The 19,822-nt window shown below is 43.9% G+C and overlaps 1 protein-coding gene across 6 annotated transcripts in view; it reads left to right on the forward strand.

Moving 5' to 3' along the window:
- Positions 1-19,822, forward strand: part of ZMIZ1 (zinc finger MIZ-type containing 1) — a 427,264-nt gene that overhangs the window by 365,613 nt on the left and 41,829 nt on the right. For 4 of the 6 annotated variants that reach the window (XM_066619836.1, XM_066619835.1, XM_066619841.1 and 1 more), the window contains exons 9-12: positions 2,947-3,015; positions 8,005-8,119; positions 10,701-10,918; positions 13,180-13,378. In XM_066619836.1, the coding sequence (XP_066475933.1) occupies positions 2,947-3,015; positions 8,005-8,119; positions 10,701-10,918; positions 13,180-13,378 (601 nt within the window). The remainder of the gene's footprint in view (positions 1-2,946; positions 3,016-8,004; positions 8,120-10,700; positions 10,919-13,179; positions 13,379-19,822) is intronic. The other 2 variants (XM_066619838.1, XM_066619839.1) reach the window with 1 other exon arrangement.

Below are 19,822 nucleotides of genomic sequence, written 5' to 3' on the forward strand. Positions count from 1 at the left end.
CATTTTAAAGAATGGTTAAAGGCTATACCAAGCAGTTCAGACTGTTTGAGTTGGTGCATTCACATTCACACCAGTTTTGGATTTTTATGGTACACCCTCTTTGGCCATATCTCATATTATCATGCATCTTTGTTCATGTACAACTCCACCCTAATGCTCCCTTCGTTTTCCCACCTGCCTCTGACCTCCTTTCCTGGTTTTGTCTCCTTCCCCTAACTCAATGGTTCTCGAACTTTTCCGGCACACGGCTCCCCGATCCTCGTGGCCATTGGCCACAGCTCCCCATTACATCACCTCGCCTCAGTTACCCCCAAAATGGGGGTGAAGGTGTTATAATTATACACTAGAAACAAAAGAACAGCTGCCAGCACTCTGAGGCTGCAATCCTAACCACGCTTACCTGAGAGTAAGCCCCATTGAACAAAATAGGACTTACTTCTGAGTAGACCTGGTTAGGATTGTGCCCTGAGTTTGTTAGCAGCACACCTGGAGGGTTTTGGAAAGGGAGGGAAGGAGAGAAGTGATGAATTTGCTGGGGGAGGGGAAGACTTTGTTTTGTGTGTATCTGCTAATTGCAAACTGATGCAAACTGAGACCTAGAGACTGTTTGTCTGGAATCCTAACCCCACTTTCCTGGGAGTAAGTCCCATTGAACACAATAGGATTTACTTCTGAGTAGATCTAGCTAGGATTGTGCCTTTTGTCTGAATAGCAGCCAATGTGGGAAGTACCCCCCCCCCAAAGGAGGCACAGGAGGAAAAAGGGGGATGGCTGAAAAGGAATGGGGATTTTTATTTTTTAATCAATTTGTGGAGACAAAGCTTGACTGATCAAGAGCGGCTTTTTTTCTTTTTTGAAGGGGGAGGAAAAGGAGAAAGGTGAAGATCCTTGGTTAAGCTGTCACAGACCCCAAGCCTATGTAGTTCTACTCAGAAGTAAGTCCCATTTGAGTCAATGGGGTTTACTCCCAGGAAAGTGTGGATAGGATTGCAGCCACACAGGACAAGATTACAACTCACCCCCAGAACAGATGGGGGCATGCTCACACACATACACCCCAACATGCAGATGCCACCCCTATTCCCCCCAAGCAAAATGGAGGCATGCAGGCTGTGGCATTTGGACACCCACCCCCTCACTAAGAGCAGGCTGGGCTCCCTCCTTCCTAAGCAGAGGAAAGCGCTGAGCTGTTCTCTCTAGGTCAGGCTTCTCTCCCAGTTTGAAGCCTGCCAGGAGCGGGCCCTGTGCTGATGAGATGCAGCACCTCTGCAGCTGCCCAGCCAGCCTTCTCTCCCACCTTCCCCCACCATGTTTCGCACTCCCTCCCCACCTCACACTGCCCCACCCACCTCGTTCACAGCCGCAGAAAAGCAGCAAGTAGGGAGGCAGCACGTGCAGCTGAGCAGCTGTGGCCACCTCTCTCCCCAAGATGCCTCACGAAGACCCTAGGGGCTAGCCACGCCTCCCTAGGGAGCCCAGATTGAATACCTCAGCCCTTACTACTCACCTTGTTCTTCTCTGAGCCAGTGCTCATCCTGGGGGTAGAGCAGAAAGTCTTGCATGCAGAAAGTCCCAGATCCAATCCCTGGGTTCTCCAGCTCCAGGATGTCAAGTAGTCTGACTGGGAACATCTCCACTTGAGACCTTGGAAAATGACTACCAGAGTGAACAGTGTTGAGCTGTATGGACTAATGGTCTGACTCAACCTAAGGCAGTTTCCTATCAACTAATCTCCTACAAGCACTCCAACTCCTCTGTGACATACACAGTTTCTTTCTTTACTCATGAGAGAGACTTGCATTGCCTCCAGTCTTTCTGGACACCCCATGCAGGTTGAGCATGTTGGCATAAAAGGCCCATTACGCTATTGCGCACTTCATCATTTGCCTAATTAAGTCAATGTCTAGCACCAGCTATGAGTTGCACCTTCAGAGTTATGAGTTCATGTTATCCTGTACTCATCAATAATTTTACTATCTGTATTACTGGTTTCTGTGTCACAGCTGATACTTGGTTAATGTCCAGCATTGTGATCTAAACTGAGAGATGAATTGTGTTTTTAATAGAGGCACAGAGTTCTTTCACAATTTCAGGTTTGTTATGCATGAATTCACATCCATAGTTTGCAGTTTGCAACAAATCCAATATTATTTTAAAGCTTTTAGTGAGAGCAGAAGTCCAGGTTATGGGCAACACTGGTATGCCACCAAAAATCAGAATCTCTGCATCATATTTTCCCTGTTTAGCCCCAGAACAAGTAGGAAACACCACCTGTGTTATTGTGTTTCTGCACTCACCTCATCCAGTGGTATCTGGTTAGCCATCTTTGGAAACAGAATGCTGGATGGGCCTTTGACTTGATCCAGCAGGGGCTTTACTTATGTTCTTATCATTGGGTGTTATTAGTAAGAACAAAGAGATGTAGAGGTATGGGGTAAGTGACCCATTATGTTTCGGGGAGAACTCCACATGAGATTAATGTTTTCAACAGCATCCCTGTGTCCCATGTATTGTGTAGGTTCCTCATTCAGCCATCTCAGGATTTTACCCTATTTTCATGCAACAATTACTATGTAAAAAAGTATTAGCAATTTTCATACTTTTAATATTTGATGGTGTGTTTACATTTACCTTTGGTGGTTTATGACAACAGCTTTTCATTAAATACTGCCATTTTTTCCATTTAAATATAAGAGCACATTGTAGCATGAGTCATATAAAGTGGGTTTGAAGAGAGGAAAGTCTGAGTTTGCATGTGTTTGAGGACAGCTGGGGTTTGTACGTATCTGTCTGTTGTCTTGAGGGAGCTATAAGTGTTACTTAGCCTGAGAAGTAGACAGCAGAATTGTGAGGACCAGAAACCAAATGCAAAGTAGGGTAATCAATGTGCATTGTTAGGGCTTTCAATTTTTATTCTGGACCTACACTTTCCCTTCTAATTCATAGGTGCATATGTGACGGCTGCCATCTTGACAGACCCCAGAGATTGAAACGGGGACCTCCAGAGCTGAAAGCGTGAGTCTCTACAGCTTGCGCTAAAGAGCCAGGCTCTGAAATAGGCTGTAAAAGACTCCCTTGTCCTCTGTGGATCAACCATAGAGAGAGAGATAGACAGTCTGTAGCAATAAATTCACCTTTAACCAGAAGCCTCCAGGTTCATTCCCTGCCTTTAGCATATCAGGAATAATCTCTGTAGTGGTCCGTGCTTTCATCCACTTGAGGCCTATTCCTGACAACAAATCCCTGCCCCATGTTTCAGTGCTGGGGAAACTTGCAGAAAGTTGCCTTCACTCCTTCACTTGTATTCTTCAAGAGACAGTGAAAAGAGAGTTGGGGCAAAAGAGTGGACAGTGCCACAGCACAAATCTGCAACTTGAGTTAAGGGAAATGGCAAAGGGGAGATATTCCAAGGTTAATAATAGGGAGCAATTGCGTTATATTTCAAGCTGGGCAAAAATGGTATAGGGACATTTTAGGTGGGGTGAGGTAGTTAATAGTTTAGACCAGGGGTGCCCAAACCCTGGCCCAGGGGCCACTTGCGGCCCTCAGAGACTTTCAGTCCAGCCCACGGGGAGCCCCCAGTCTCCAATGAGACTTTGGCCCTCCGGAGTCTTGCTGGAGCCCGCGCTGGCCCGACAGAACTGCTCTCAGCATGAGGACAACTGTTTGACCTCTCGCATGAGCTGTGGGACGAGGGCTCCCTCTACTGCTTGCTGTTTCACATCTGTGATGCAGCAGCAGCAGCAGCAAAGGAAAGGCCGACCTTGCTTTGTGCAAGGCCTTTTATAGTCCTTGGTGCTATTGCAAGACCTTCTTTCATTCATATAAGTTCCATGTCTAATATACTCATTTATGTAAATTTATTCAAATTTTAAATGTAAATTAATTCTTTTTTCCCCCGGCCCCCAACACGTTGTCAGAGAGATGATGTGGCCTTCCTGCCAAAAAGTTTGGACACTCCTGTTTTAGACTGTTCTTAGTGCCCAATCACTAAGCCTCAGGGTGGGAAGAAACTTTTTTTTTTTGCCTCATTCATCCTTGCACGATAGAGAGGACAATCTGTTATTTGCAGATTTGCTGACCTTAAGAGAGGAAGATGTCTTCTAGAACTACCCAGTGAGCCCAAGGCTCTGAACCCATCCACTGGGTTCCTCTTCCTCGGCCACTGGAGTTTTCTTAGTGCATTTTTGAAAGTGTCAGGAGGTGTGCTGCCTGCCTGCAATGTACCTTATTAGTATAAGCCCAGCAAACAGTTTTTAGGTGTGCTATTAACTAATGGTTTGAGGAACAAAGCCACAGCAAATGTGAGCATTGTGAGGAGGAGCTGTAGACGGAGTCTGGGAAGGCAACACTGTCTTTAAGCTTGTAGATGTTGGTATGTGCTATAAATGGATTGGGAAATCCAGGTTACGGAACCACTAAGAGACTTGGGTCAGACCTATATGCTCTGTTAAATTGCATTTCCAAACCCGTGGCTGCCACTTTGCTATGAAGTAGTGTTGGGAGGGGACGATTTTCAGGGAAGAAACAATGGGTGGGAGAAGAAGTGCTTCTCCTTTCCTCGTGCAAGTTTTTGATGGTTAGTTCCCCAGCCAAGAATCTAGAGGGCTCGATAGAACAGTTGGGGGAAGTTGCAGGGGAAAGTAGCAGGCAGGGGAAGGGGTAAGCACCTCATCTGCTTGGCACTTTTCCCCTGCAAATCATTCCCTTCAGACACCACTTCGCAGGAGAGAAGTGGGAACTGGAGTTGGGAAAATGGGAGTTGACTGTATAATATGTGATTCTGACCAAAGAGGGAAAGTAATGACCCAGTGGACCCAAGCTTCATTTTTTTTTAATCTTACACTTCCTTTCCCTGTTTGATTTTTTCCCCATGTTTTACTCCACTGTTGATAGAGGGATTTGCTTTTTATGTTTCATAACATCACATTGTGCTATGAAGTTGGCATCCTGATTCTCAGCACATTTACTAGGGAATAAGTCTCTGTGTTCACAGTGGAACCTGTTTCCACATTGTGTGCTGACAATCGCGTCAAGAACATAGTTTTTCCTAAATGTAGCTTAGTCAGAGAAAAAGAGGATGTTAGTTAAGATAGACAGATCATGTAGCATTTCTAGATTTTGTTACACATGACAGATGCATTATAACTAGGCTTAGTTGTGTGTCCCTGGATGCAATTGTCTTCATCCTTTAGCCCCACAGTGTTACATGGGACCCACTTCTAATTTTTAACCGTATATGTCCATCTCTCTCGCTAGTTTTCCTGTCTTTCTTTTTTTTTAAATATTCCCCAACAGCATCAGCAAGAATCCCCTGACAAATAGTACCACTAGTGCAACTCATTTAAATTAGGGCACCCAGTATCAACCAACTGATTGAAGGTAAATATTTATGTAGACTGAAATATCCACAGACATTGTAAGACATTGCCTTCCTAAGGAAACCTAGAACCTCCCCCATTCTTGTTCATAAATATCTAGTCAACCTATTTTAAGACAAATCATTTGGGAGGAAGCCCCCAAAGCACCCTTTGAATTTTGGTTACCGTTGCATCCCAGTGAGCAGCACTCTAGTCATTTTCAGCATCTGTTTTAAAGAGATGCTCTCAAAGTCAAAACATTCTAGTTTATTTATGTCTCATAGCTACAAGCACAAATGTTTCAAATTCAGTTTATTTTTGCCATTTGTATTGCTACTTATTATGATTTTGTACATCAATCACTTTCAACAGGTGAGACCTATTGGGTCTGTTTTGATTGTGAATTGTTGTCTCTGGGCCCCCATGTTTGGATAATGAAAACACCACTGCAAGTTTTTAATTGTCAGCCCCCCATTTCTGAACTTCAGAATATGCAATTCTTTTCTAGCATAGGGTCATTTCCATTATATGTGTGCCCTACCTTTGTCTCTAATGAATTGAGCATCCCTCAAATGCTCAAGCACTTAAAAAGCATAGTACCAAAACTTACAGTGCAATTCTATGCATGTCCACTCCACTACATTCAGTGGAGCTTACTCCCAGGAAAGTATATACAGAATTGCATCTTAAGTCAAGTCAGTTATTGCAACAAAAATATATTGACTTTGCTCCAGCACCAAATGTCCATATTTTTATTTATTTATTACATTTGTATTTGTCCTTTGTAAAATATTGTTTGATGGAAGAGCGTTGGCATGTTCAACATTTTACCTTTGCATGCCTATATTGGTGACTTGCACCTGTTCTTCGAAAAGAAAGGTGATATGTATGTTGTCAGTTAATACAGGCACACAAGACAAAAAGAACAATCTAGTTTTGAAAACAAATAATATGTTTACAAATGAATTGAAACAGAGTGATTATGGGCATGATCCACTTGCATTTCAGGTGCAGCAGCCACACAGAGGATTCCAATAGGCTTAATAAACCCTGTTTCCCCCTCCCTTCCGATATGCACACAAGAGAGTATGGTGGGACATTAGGAGAAATGAGAAGTCTGAGTGTGCCTCCCATATCACCCATCCAGCCCTCTTCAGTATCCAATATGGAAGGAAGATATGGGAAGGATACACATGTTTCTCATTTGACCCTGAGATACCATCATACTGACATTGCACATGCCCATCTTGGCAGGGCTGTTTGTGGACAGAACAACTTGGTTGTGTTCTATAGGAATCCTCTGCACATGGAGGCTTTTCTTGTGGTATGAGTGGATCATGCATCTTATTTGTAGATTTTTCTACCAAGTGTGGCCATTATAATTGAAGGTCATATATGTATTTTGGATATATATATGTGTGTGTTTTAGCCTCTTATTGAAGTGAGTTATAAAGCAAAAAGACAGACCAGGTTGCATGTATTTATATGCAGGAACATAATTTACAGGGGAAAACAATCCTAGTTTGTATGTTTCAGATGATTTAGGATTTTATTACATCCGGATTTTTATTTCTAACATTCATGTCAGCATTTATATGGCGCTTTTTGAGTATCAGAGCGCTTTACATGCACCATCTCAGTATCCAGTACTTTCTACAGCCCTGTAAGCCAGGACAGTGGTGTTATCTCCAGACTGCAGATGGAAGGGGGGCACCTGAGGCTGAGAGAGAGGGGCACCTCCTAAATAATTTGTAGAGGCAGGTTTTGCTTCAGGACATCCTGGTTTATGGTTAAATCTTAGTTACTACACTAGCCGTCATATAGAACACCCCTTTGCTAATAATATTTTGGTTGTACTGCTTATGCAGTGTGTGAGAGCTAAACCGTATGTTGCACTAAGCACATCATTGGCCCTTGTATGCTTTATTTTGTCTCTTAAATATCAGGCAGTGGCAGTTTTACTTCCAGGGCAAGTAGTAGTCATGGTCTGGATTGAGGCTGAGTCACAGGGTGAAATTCTCTCTTCTCCTGTGCACTGGTCCTGATCCTTATCTCCCCTTTTCCCCATGTTAAACCACTTGGTAATTGCTGTTGCCTTAAAGGCTCTACCGGCACTGTTGTGAGCCAGAGCAAGCATTCAGGGCTGGAGTCTAGACCTGGGTCAAGAAAGCTAGAGCCATGAATACCCAAGAGTTTAAAAACAGATGACATTGGCAAAATACCTCTATCCAGTAATCCACTTTGTTAAAAATCCACTTCCAAGAATTCATTGCCATTTGCAACTTCTGCAGGTAGTATAGTTTCAAAAGTGAAACTCTTCATGCTTCAGCTAATTTCATTGCCATTCACCTCCATAATCATTGCCATATGCATTTGTGCTTCACTGACAAATGTATTTCTTTTTTTCGCTGATGCAAAGGCAATTGCTCTCCTTACAACTAAACAGAAACTATTAACTTTGTAAATGTTATCACTATCAGGCAGTTTACCAAGCCACAGTGTTGGGGGGAGGGGGTGCTGAATCCACTCAAAAATTAAAAGATTGCTGTTCCCATCCAGCTTGAGCACTCATTTAAATGATACAAAGTTTGACTTTTATTTCCTATATGTGTGTGTTTTTGTTTTGTTTTTTTCCTTTCTACAGTGATGGGTCTTTTCCTTATGATTCTGTTCCTTGGCAGCAAAACACCAACCAACCACCAGGCTCTCTATCGGTGGTCACTACAGTATGGGGTGTGACCAATACCTCCCAGAGCCAGGTAAGTATAAATTTTGTGGCTCTGTCTACTTGATAGACCTTTTTCATGACAGACTTGGTAAGTGTAACAGAGCGCTTTTCCAAAGCGAGACAGGACAAGGTGTGAAAAACAGAAGAGAAACAAGAAACAAATAAGGTTGCTTCAAATGTTCTTTCATGTTGATACTTGTCTCAATATTCACATGAATTTCGCCTTCCCAAACATTCATCTCAATGAATATTTGTATTGTTTAGATGCATATGTCTCCCTGGCTGTTGCTATTGCTTTCCAGCACCATCCTCTTTGCTCTCAGTTCTCAACCTTATTTGTCCACATTGCATTGCATTTGCTAGTCTCTGATTATCCACATAATTTTTAACAAGACATCGTTACCCAAAATTGTGTCTCAGTGTAGCAAATCACATGAAATGGGAGTGTGGGCAAATGAAGCAAAGGATAGCAAGAGCAAAGGAGAGAAGAAGATTGCCAAGATGATCAGTATGAGATCATCGTGAATAAGTTTACAAGTGCCCAAAATTGACCTGTTTCATTTTTCGCAAACTTGAGATGAGACAAGTAATTTCATGTGAGCCTTTGATACAACCTGCTAGGACTTTTGTGCATTTTCCATTGAAATGAAGCAGAAGTGCACAAGAGCAATTGTTTAAATGAGATTTATGTGGAGGAAGTCCTGTTGGATTGTGATCATCTGTCAGAAATATAGAAAAAATAGACTGGGATTCAGTAAGTTTCCCTAAATCGCTTTCCTGTTACTTTGGAATTGACATCCATCTTTTGCCTTTATAGTTTTAAAGAGACTGAGGAATGAGCATCAGTTTCACTCATACCCATTCATATATATTCAGACAGTCTTTGCTAAGTATGTAGCCCAGTTATTTTTCCCCCAGCATTGGTAACAGTAGTACAGGCCAGTCTGCTATGAATACCAGCATTTTAAAGCAGTATACTTGTCAGCACAAGATGGCTGGCTAAAGTGATCCCAGCCCAGAGTTGAAAGATGCATCACACTGCTCCCTGTGGCATTTCAGAGGACACTGGGCACAAGTGTCAAATCAGATGCAGCTTCTTTGGGGTCAACTGTGCATGAGCCAAGAGTTTAACCCCAGCACCTTCTGTCATATTATAAGAGACCCCTTACCACACTTACCGCAGCCACTATGGGGGGCAGCAGATGTTAAAACTGATTGTGTACAATTATTCATTGTGTACAATTATTCATTTTTGACTTCTCTTCTACAATGTCTGCCTCCACAAACCCCAAGGGCTTCTGCAATGGCTTCCAACATTAAAACAATGTGAATCATAGTTTAAAAACATTGGCTAAGTGGGTGCTTGGGATAAGAAGGCTTTGGGTCAGGAATATGAGTATATGAAGCTCGGTTATACAGAGTCAAACATTGGTTTCTGTAGCCTGGTATTGTCCACTCTGTCCAACAGCACCTTTCCCAAGACTTCAAACTTTCCTGCCTGCTACCTAAGATCCTTTAACTGGACTTGCCAGGGATTGAACTTATAGCTTTCTGAATACAAAGAAGCTTTGCCCTCTGTAATGGAATGGGTACACCTACCAGGGTTGCCAGCAGCCTAAAACTTGTCAGACCTCTTCTTCCAAGCCTCATAGTTCAATTGCTTCCATTTTAACATAACTGCCAATACCTTACCAATACAAATACGTTCCAGACAAAGGTGTACCACTTTATCTCCTGTTTGTGAGAGTAAGATCATTGTGTACTAGTTAACAGGGCTTGTTGCCTGCAGGCAGGATTTTTTCAGTAGTAATTGTTCACATTTCTGGAGGCCAAATTTGATTGAAAGTGATGAATTGGGGATATTAGAGCTGCCAAATAGTCAGTGAGTCATTTTCTCCAGAGAGAGGCATTGAGGCTCCTGCCTATGTGAAATCTGCATCCTTCTACCTGAAACCTTGTATCTTGAAATCAGGTGTATATCCTGGCCTGTGAATTTGTGAAATGAAGAATACTGCATTTTACATATGCTCAGGCATTCTTTTTATTTAGCTGCACTTCCTTAACTCTACTCTGATAACCCCTAGCTCAAATTCAACCATGCTTATAACCTTATTTGTTGAAAAACGTGAATTCTTATAGAAAAGGTTATTTTCCTGGTCCAGAATATCATAACTTTATGTAATGTCATGAATGCCCTCTGTCTCTGAACTCAGGCCCCAATCCTATCCAGTTTTCCAGTGCTGCTGTGCCAATGGGGTATGCACTGCATCCTATGTTGGGGAGGCCTCCTCAAGGTATGGGAATGTTTGTTCCCTAACCTTGGGACCACATTGCGGCTGCACCGGTGTTGAAAAGTTGGATAGGATTGGGCCCACAGTCTCCAGACCTGTAATCCAAACACCAAATTGGTTCTTTTTTTTGTTTTTGAAACTCAACTGGGATGTGTGTGCAATGCCTTATTGTGATTTGTAAGAAGATGGGGTGCTTTCCACTGTGGTATTCTCTGGTGCAGTTTTTCTGCCTACAGCAAAGTGGAGCAGCTTCTTAAAGCCACATCCGTTCCCATGTAAAGTAATGTATCTGAAAGTCTTTTCCTCCTCTCTCTCAATCAGGTACTGGGAAATCCCATGGCAAATGCTAACAACCCTATGAACCCAGCAGGAAATCCCATGGCTTCTGGGATGACTACCAGCAATCCCGGCATGAATTCACCTCAGTTTGCTGGGCAGCAGCAGCAGTTCTCCTCTAAGGCTGGCTCAAATCAGCCATACATACAGCAGGGCATGTATGGAAGGCCCAACTACCCAGGGAGTGGAGGCTTTGGAGGAAGGTAAGTCTGGTTGGTTTGTGGTATAAAAATGGCATGTTGTCCAGTTGAGCCTCCTAAGCAGCAAATAGATGTGTTTTTGGGAACACAGGCTGAAAGGACAAGAACATAACATAAGAACATAATAACAGCCCCATTGGATCAGGCCATAGGCCCATCTAGTCCAGCTTCCTGTATCTCATAGCGGCCTACCAAATGCCCCAGGGAGCACACCAGATAACAAGAGACCTCATCCTGGTGCCCTCCCTTGCATCTGGCCTTCTGACATAGCCCATTTCTAAAATCAGGAGGTTGCGCATACACATCATGGCTTGTACCCCGTAATGGATTTTTGGCTTGCACATTTCTGAAACTTATGACAGACATGCACATAAGAACTGCCCTGCTGAATCCAGACCGTCTAGTCTGGTATTATCTTTCTAACCTGTGGCCAGTCCAGTGCACTTGGGCATGATGGTAATGGCATTCTCTTGTTGCCTCTTTCTAGCATTCCAGATGTCATGATATACTGCCTTATGGAGGTTCCATTTAGTTGTCCCCGCTAATAACCATTGACAGAATTATTTTCCGTGAATTTGTCTGATCCCTCCTTAAAGTCAACTAAGCTAATGTCCTTCACAATATCTTGTGTAGTGAATTCCATGTACATGCTAATACATGTAGAGGCAGTTAAAGAAGGTGGGTAGATGTGCAATGGAGTGTTCTGGGTTCTTTTTAATACCGGAACAGAGGTTATAATTTGACTGGGCCTTACAGGATGGCATAATGGATAACATTGTACAAAGCCCAGGAGATTAACCATGCCTAGTAAAATTACGTAATTGCTTTTAAAAAAAAAGAAGCCTAGATTTAAAGGGAAATTAATCACAGTAGCAGGAAATGATTTGCAAATGACTTAGGTCAATCAATTAGGTCTAATAAACACCTAAAATAAAGTTTTAATTAACACTGAAATTGTGACACAAACCGAAGGCTTAGTAATGATTAACATTTTGCTAAGCTAGTACGCAAAGGAAATTGATAGATCAAAGTGTTAACGCTTTGCGTGGGAAAATGAACCTTTAATGTTACTACTGAATTCAAGGCCTGACTTAGTCTGACCAACATTGTGCTTGCTGTAGAGTGGGTTGTGCCATCACAGAAAATTTAAATAATTTCACAAGTTGAATTTGCACATCAGAATACAGGCCTACCCCCCAGTATCTGCAAGGGTTCCATTCTGTGGTTACTGGAATCCAAATTCAGATGCCTTTAAAAACAAAAAAGTGCACAAATATTGAGATTTCTGCCTTTTCAAGGCCAAACCACACTATTTCCCAGCCTATAAAGCTATTTTTAGCACTGAACGACTGATTTCTGGATCACACGGAGGTTCCTTTCTTCTCCCAGGTTCACCCAAGAATGCACTGGTTGGTCCCCCTCTGTGCAATCTTGCCACAACTTTGTGAAAGCTTTTTTGTTTACACAAGCAGTTGGTTGAACAACTCTTCCTCTGTTGTTGATATAGTGTGCCTTTTTATTATACAGGTGTAGCCTTATTATCTACGGATTTTTCACCCACGGATTTATCTCAATGTGATGAGAAGGGCCCTTTCAATTAAAGGAAAAAAGTTGTTTAACAGTAGCTCATTAATGTGAGAGAGGGCAGTCAGCTGACAATCCATCAATCATTTTCTCTCCAGGCACTTAGAACAGCTTCATTCCAAGGCAAGCAACCCCTTCCTTCCCCCTGAGCACATGAAAGAAAGATAATGACTTTGCATTTTTCCCAGCGCTGCGCTCTGGGTGAAGAAAAGGGTCGCTGGCTCAGAGTGCAGCCTTTCTAAGGACCTGGAGAGAGACTGATTGATGAATTGTCTGTCTGATGACTCTGTCTTACATCTCAAAGGTCAGCAAGGCTGCTTTTAAATCACCTAGCAAAGGGACATTGTTTTTTAAATGGATTTGCTTTAATGCAGTTTTTGCCATCCACCTAAGTTCTGGGAACGGAGCCCTTGCAAATAATGACTCAACGCATATATGATTTCTTTTTTTATTATAATTGATAAATTTTTTTTATAAATTTATTTGAACCCTTGCAGACCTGTATTTTGATGTGCAAAATATTTGGGGGGCAGACCTGTATTTTGATGTGCAAATTCAACTTGTGAATTTATTGATATATTTATTTATTTTTCAATTCATGTCTCAATTCTCACTTTTATTTTGACATTTTTATTCTCTAATTTTTTTTTTAAATTTCATGTCCCTTCCTTGCATCCTAGCTATCCTGGAGGCCCCAATAATCCTGCAGGAATGGGAATGCCGCCCCACACCAGGCCACCTGCCGATTTCACTCAACCAGCTGCTGCAGCGGCAGCAGCTGCAGTTGCGGCAGCAGCAGCTACAGCCACAGCTACAGCCACAGCAACAGTTGCAGCCCTTCAGGAAACACAGAACAAGGAAATGAACCAGTATGGACCGGTAAGTCAGCCAGTCTAGTCCCATTACTTGTCTACTTTTCTCTATTTATGGTATGCTTTGTATAAATAGTGGCTGTAATAACAAAGTCAACCTCATTTTTGGAAGGCACTGCATAATGAAGAAGCAGGTAACAGGTAAACAGGCCAGAAAATTGTGGTTAAATTCTCTTCTGAGTATATATCTATTTAATGATGGTGCTGCTGCTGTCTGGGGGAATTTTAGGTCAGGTTCTTTCTTTGGAAAGCTGGACTTTGAGGGTCTGTTTATTGGGACTGTTTAAAACCGTTTAGAATAGGAAGACAGACAACCTTTGGTGCATTTTGTAGAGTTGGTATTATGTTTGGGGACTGGGCATATGAGGGCATAGGTTGGTGCACTAATATGCATATTGCTAGACAAGGTTCTTTCTTTCTGAAATATTGTAATCATATCTCTGCCAGTAGGTGCTCATGGTCATGTAAAGTCAGTGACAACCAAAAGACAAATAAGAAATTAAAAAACACGGTAAAAGATTAAGGGCCCGATCCAGAGCCCTGTGTGCCAGCTTACCGCTGGCGCACACTGTCACAAGCGTACCATAAGGCAGGTCAGCAAACTCTACCATGGGTCCAGCACCAGAGCTAGCCCAGCACAAGTCCGTGCTGGGCTAGCTCTGGCGCTGGGCCGACGTTCCACCGCCCAGCAGCTCACCCGAAGTGCCAGGCAGTGGAGAGGTGAGTGGAGGTATGGGGGGAGTCTTCCAGGGTGTGGGGAGGTGCAGGGAGTGTGGGCGGAGGACAGGGATGAAGCATGGTGGAGGAGGGAGTGGAGTGGGAGGGGTGCAGGACTGGTGGAGCTGAGCTCCACCACATCCTAAGCCCTGTGTCGTGCCTCATGGCCTGACACGGGACTTCTTGATTCTGCACCAGCTCAAGAGTTGTTGCAGAATCGAGCAGCCCCAGTGCAGGGCTACTTCCCTTCACCAATGCAAAGTGATCACCCTCCTTTCACATGCTGGGGGGAAGGGAGCGGTCGCCTGGAGAGAGAAGGACTGATGGATTGTGAGCTAGCTGCCCCCTCTCTCTCATTAACTATTGAGGCTATTGTTAAAGACATTCCAGTTTTTTAAATTGTGATTTTAAAGGGGTGCATTTTTCCCCTTCTCCAGGGATCAGCACATTCCTTCTCATTTGCAGTGGCCATTCGAGTTGAGTCAAATCCGTGTATAAAAAATCCATATATAACAAGGCTGGACCTGTATTTAGTTTTACAGTAAACATTTTCAGTTGTTCAAAGGCATTCATTATCTGTTTTGAACTGTCCAGTAAGGTAGGCCAGAACTATTATCCCCATATTGCAAATGGCAGAATTGCCAAATACCATCTCATAAAATCAAAGACATTCCAGCTCACACTCTTAGCCATAGTGACACACTAGTTTTACTTGATGAAGGCCCATATCAAACATGCAAAAACCCACATGAAAATGGACATTTCTCACGGAATAAGTGCATGTTTAAATATTTATGTTGAAATAAAAAGTGCATGTCCTTTTCTATGAAACATTTTTACCACAGAATATCCAGGTACCTCTTTCCCACTTTTTCATTTCTTAATCCCTGAGTTCGGAGTCTTCAGTGCAGATTTTTGAAAATATGGTTGCAAAATCCATGTGAGTTTTGATTTCTGTGAGTTTGAGAAGTGATATGGTGCTCTAGATCAGGGGTCTCCAAACCCCGGGCCAGGGGCCAGATGCGGCCCACAGCAAGCCTCTTTCTGGCCCACGGCCAACCTCTTGTCCCTGAAAGCCTCTGGCCCACTCAAAGGAATGCGAACAGAACTGTGCTCTGATTGTGTCTGGAGGATGTTCTGAGGGCCAGAGAGGTTGAATGAATGAGCCCATTCATTCATTTATTCACTCATCTAAGTTCCATCTCTATTTAAATTTTTTTTCTGGCCCTCCACACCACACCAGATATTTGATGCGGCCCTCTGGCCAAAAAATTTGGAGACCCCTGCTCTAGATTATCCCCCAGGGGAGCCCTTCTTTGCCACAGCTCCTCCTCTCCTTGTTTTTTAAGGGCAACAGTCTCCTTCCCCTTGCTTGTGTTGAGGAGAGAAAGCACAAAATTGGAGATAGTTTGAACTATTTCTCTGAGAATAACATTGCATTGACCCATGACAGAAAAGATATTCCTGCTACTCACGCTATTCCTCTCAGCCATGGGGGGCAGGGCTTCCTCATCTTCTGAGGAAATCCTTCATGGAGTCAGAAGGAATTAAGAACCTTCATAGATATTTGGTGGGAAGAGGTGGTCCAGGGAGCTCTCACCAAAAACTACAGAAATCTGGAGCAGTTTCTCTACATTTCAGAGAAGCTCAACATGGGCTACTAGAAGGACCTTGACGCATACAGAAGCAAAGTCAAGGAACTGAGGAAGTACAAACTTGTCAGGGAGGGCAATAGTTGCTTTGGGTGCTCCAGGACAACCATGCCCTTCCTTGACATCCGTGTTTCTCTGTGTGTGCTGTGGGGTGGTCATATCCCACATGAGTGGCTCAGGGGTGATCCAGCAGGGGAGGTGCAGTGCCACACTAAGGGATGCAGGGGAAGAAGTGGGTGCCAAGGAAGAAGTGGTCCTCCTCAACCTGGTTCCCGTCGACCCAGAGGAGTCTTCCTCCCTACAGCCAGAACCTTCAGCATCAGATGAGTCCTCCCAAGCCTTGGATGATGCAGGCATCCTGCTGCTTTTTGACAATCCTTTGCAACAGGCTCCGAACATACAGGTAATTACACCCTAACCCCTGTGGAAAATGCTTTGGGAAGTGGGGAGGACAGCCAGTTGGTGGTGGTGGAGGGGGGGTGTCTTTTAGCCATCAGACCATTAAAATCCAATGCTTTGGAAAGTGGGGAGGGAAGCTGTCAAGAGCAGGAAGCGCATGAGGGCCTTTCCCACCCTTAGCGCTGTGATTGCGGTAAGGATCAGGCAGGCATGGCACACTGCACTATTCAAAATGGTGTTCTCTTTTGCAGAAGTCAAGCAATGGAAAAGTCAGATGATTGTGGGGGCAAGGATGGGGTATCCAAGGAACAGACAGAAGCAGCAGCATCTAAAGTTCTCCCAGGAGCTCTTGCAGATGAACTGGGAAATGAGCGAATAGCATCATGGAAACCCTAAACTACCTCTAAGACAGAGATTTCCAAGAGTGGAATATAAGTTTGGAGAGGGCAGCAGCCAGCCAGGAGTGAGCCCTGGATAATAAGACCACTAAGCTTGAGCCCTTGATGAAGCCAAGATCCCAGGACATAAGGATGCTGGTTGGGGCTGTTGAAGATGCTCAGCACTTAAAGAGTACCTTCACAGAAAGGCAGGCCACTCTGATGGAGGCTTTCCTATCCAGGCTTGCTCCTCTGCAAGACAGGGGGGTGGGGGAGAAGTACAAGGAGGTCGCATCACTGAAGGGCTGCATGACCCCCCCTTCTGAGAACCCATTTATTTCATGTGTTTATGTAATTAACTGCTTCTGTATTTGAATGTAGCAACTGCATCATTTAAAACTGTTTTTGGAATATTTGACAGGTAACATGGCACAACTGTTTCAGAAATAAAATCCTTCTTTATGTTTAAAAAAAAATTATCTCTGTTTGAACTACCAGTTACTCCAGCTCCTGACTTCTGAAGTAGCCATAGAAAGTGGAGAGATTGTATGCCTGAAGGTGGAATAGTGTGACTGATGCAGCCTTATGTTCTGTGCCATCATCCTCCACCACAATAATTGTAGCTTTAAGAATTGTTCCAAGTTGATCCAGGAATGTGCAAAGCACTGTGTGATTAGACAGGATGATCCAGTGCAAGAACATCCCCAGGCATTCCATTACAGAATCAACAGATAGCATGTGGATCTAGCTCAGCGGTTTTCAACTGCTATCCGTGGGGCCAGAGGACATAGGCAGCAGGTAGCAGTCCCGCCTGGGAAAAGCAACTGCTTTGACCCTCACGTGGCAGCAGCAAAAAAGGAGCAGGTGAGGCTGCTTTGCATCTCCTGCTGCTAAGCAAGAGGAAGGCTGCAACCCTATCATCATTTACCTGGAAATAAGTCCCGATCGTGGGTCTTACTTCCGAGTAGAGACACCTAGGATTGGGTATCAAGTCTCTTGTCCGCCCTAGGTGCTGAATGAGCAACCAGAAAAACCTGGAGGAGGTCTGGGCGGAGTGAGAATGAGGGAGCCAGGGACAGGGAAGCATGTAGGAAGCAATCAAGTCTGCTGAGGCCACCAGCCCAAGAATGGGCTGGCTGAGGGTCCTTCTCTTTTCCTTGCCACAGTTGCCTGCAGCTCCCCAAAGGGATCCTCCCTGCCTTTCCTTTGCCTTTCAGAGGAGGGGTGTTGGGCCACAATCCTAGCCACACTTTCCTGGGAGTAAGCCCCATTGACTATAATGGGAATTCTGAGTAGACATGCCTGGGCTGGGCTGGGCTGGGCTCTCAAGTTCCTCTCCTAGCCCCACTTTCCTGGGAGTAAGCCCCATTGTCTATAATGGGACTTCTGAGTAGACGTGCCTAGGATTGGGCTTTTGGTAACACTTTTTCCTGAAATACAGGAGCAGGCAATTGGCGGGGGGGGGGGGGGGGAGAGAGAGAGAGAATGTGAGGTAAGTGATTCTGGACCTTTGGAAGGTGCAAAGGAGTGAGGGGAGGAACAGTAGGAGAGGTGCTAACTGCAGTTATGAGATGAGGGGGGAATGTGCCTGTGGGAGGGGGTGGGGTGGGGGAGTGGAGGAGAGAGAAGTGCCAATTGCCTGCTCCTGTATTTGAGAAAAAAGAGTGCAACCAAAAACCCAATCCTAGGCATGTCTACCCCCAATGTCCCCCCCTAGTCTTTGGCTGTAATCCTAACCACACTTTCCTGAGAGTAAGCCCCATTGAACAAAATAGAACTTACTTCTGAGTAGACCTGGTTAGGATTGTGCCCTTTGTCATGTAATGATTTAATTGTATTACTTATATTAATTAAAAATTAATTGTAATGTAATAATTTAATGTAAGTAAAAAACTGAGCGTGTGCCTTGACAATTTTAGTTCCTTGACAGTGTGCTGTGAGCTGAAAAAAGTTGAAAATGGCTGATCTAGCTTCCGGAGGGAAACTTTTAGAAAGAGGAGAGGAAAGGGGAGAGCAGGAGAATACCTTAGAAGGGGCTGAACAAGGAGGCATGTGCCCTGGGGGGGGGGTGCAGCTTGTTTTTCTCATGCTCAGAACATATTCAAGTAAAGTTGGTACATGTGGAATGTGTGGGGTTTTTTTTGCCACACTGCCTTTGGCCATGTCCCTCATTGAGAAGCTCCCTGCCTCACACTGGTTGCAGTCCCCCAAACTTAATGTGCGGGGTGGGAAGTGAAGGCTTAACCAACCTCCATTGATTTCAGATGAATTGTGCACAGTGACTGATTTGTCTTGCGTGGATACTCAGTCTTAATTCTGGGGGGAATCTTCCTTCTCAGAATAAGTGGGCAGCCTGTGTTTTCAAAAGGGATTTTCTTGCAGAGGAACTGTATAACACGGGGGGGGGGGGAGCTCTCCTGTGAAAGCTGGAGTGGGGAATTGCATGATATGCCAGAACCAGGAAGTTCTTTTCTCTCAGAAGAGCAAACCCTTGGGGGAAACTTCTATCCCTTTCAGTGGGCAAGTGCTGCTGGAATTCCTGCAAAGCAGGAAGTCTGCTGAAGGATGATTGGTGGGGCCAGAGGAGGGCTGAGCATGGCTTTTCCGGTGAATGAACCCCAGATTCCGATGAACGCAAATCCCACATGAGTGGAAATACATCATTTCCAACAGTATAGCTGCATGTTTGGTCTGGGCCTTAATTATTTTCCACCCAACCTTCTCCTTACCTTGATTAATTTAAAGCTGATAAAGTAAAACTTCTGAGCCTCTTTCAACCTGTGAAGTCATTGTTTTTGAGCCAAAGCTCAATCCTAGCAATACTTCTTATTAGCGCTATTATTGTACAAGGCATTCTGCATTAGACACCAGTTTTTCTGGTTATGCATTCGAGATCTACTGCTGGTTATGCAATGAGATCTACTGCTGACTCTGTGTTTGTGCATGCACCTGTATGGATCACACTAGTTAGTTGCTAACACTCTCTTTAAAATATCCTGCTGCCTATACTCTGCAGGCAAATTTGTGGTTCAAAGCAATCACACTGTAGCGTATGTACGCTGTATACTCATACTGTAGCAGTCATACTGTATCTTCTTTATGTGTGATGTTCAGTTTGTCATGCTTCTTTCCATCCTAGAGCAAGCTGGCCAGAACCTCTTACAAATTTTGTATATCAATTTAGTGCTCATGTTCACCTGGCCTTGCTTTTAGCAATAGTCCTAGTAATGACTTTAAAAAGAGTACTTTCAATGTGAATAACTGCCTTGGGCAAAGAGAGTCTGTGCTAATTCAGGAGATACATTT

Source organism: Tiliqua scincoides, chromosome 3, assembly GCF_035046505.1.
Source record: "Tiliqua scincoides isolate rTilSci1 chromosome 3, rTilSci1.hap2, whole genome shotgun sequence".
Taxonomy (NCBI): Eukaryota; Metazoa; Chordata; class Lepidosauria; order Squamata; family Scincidae; genus Tiliqua; species Tiliqua scincoides.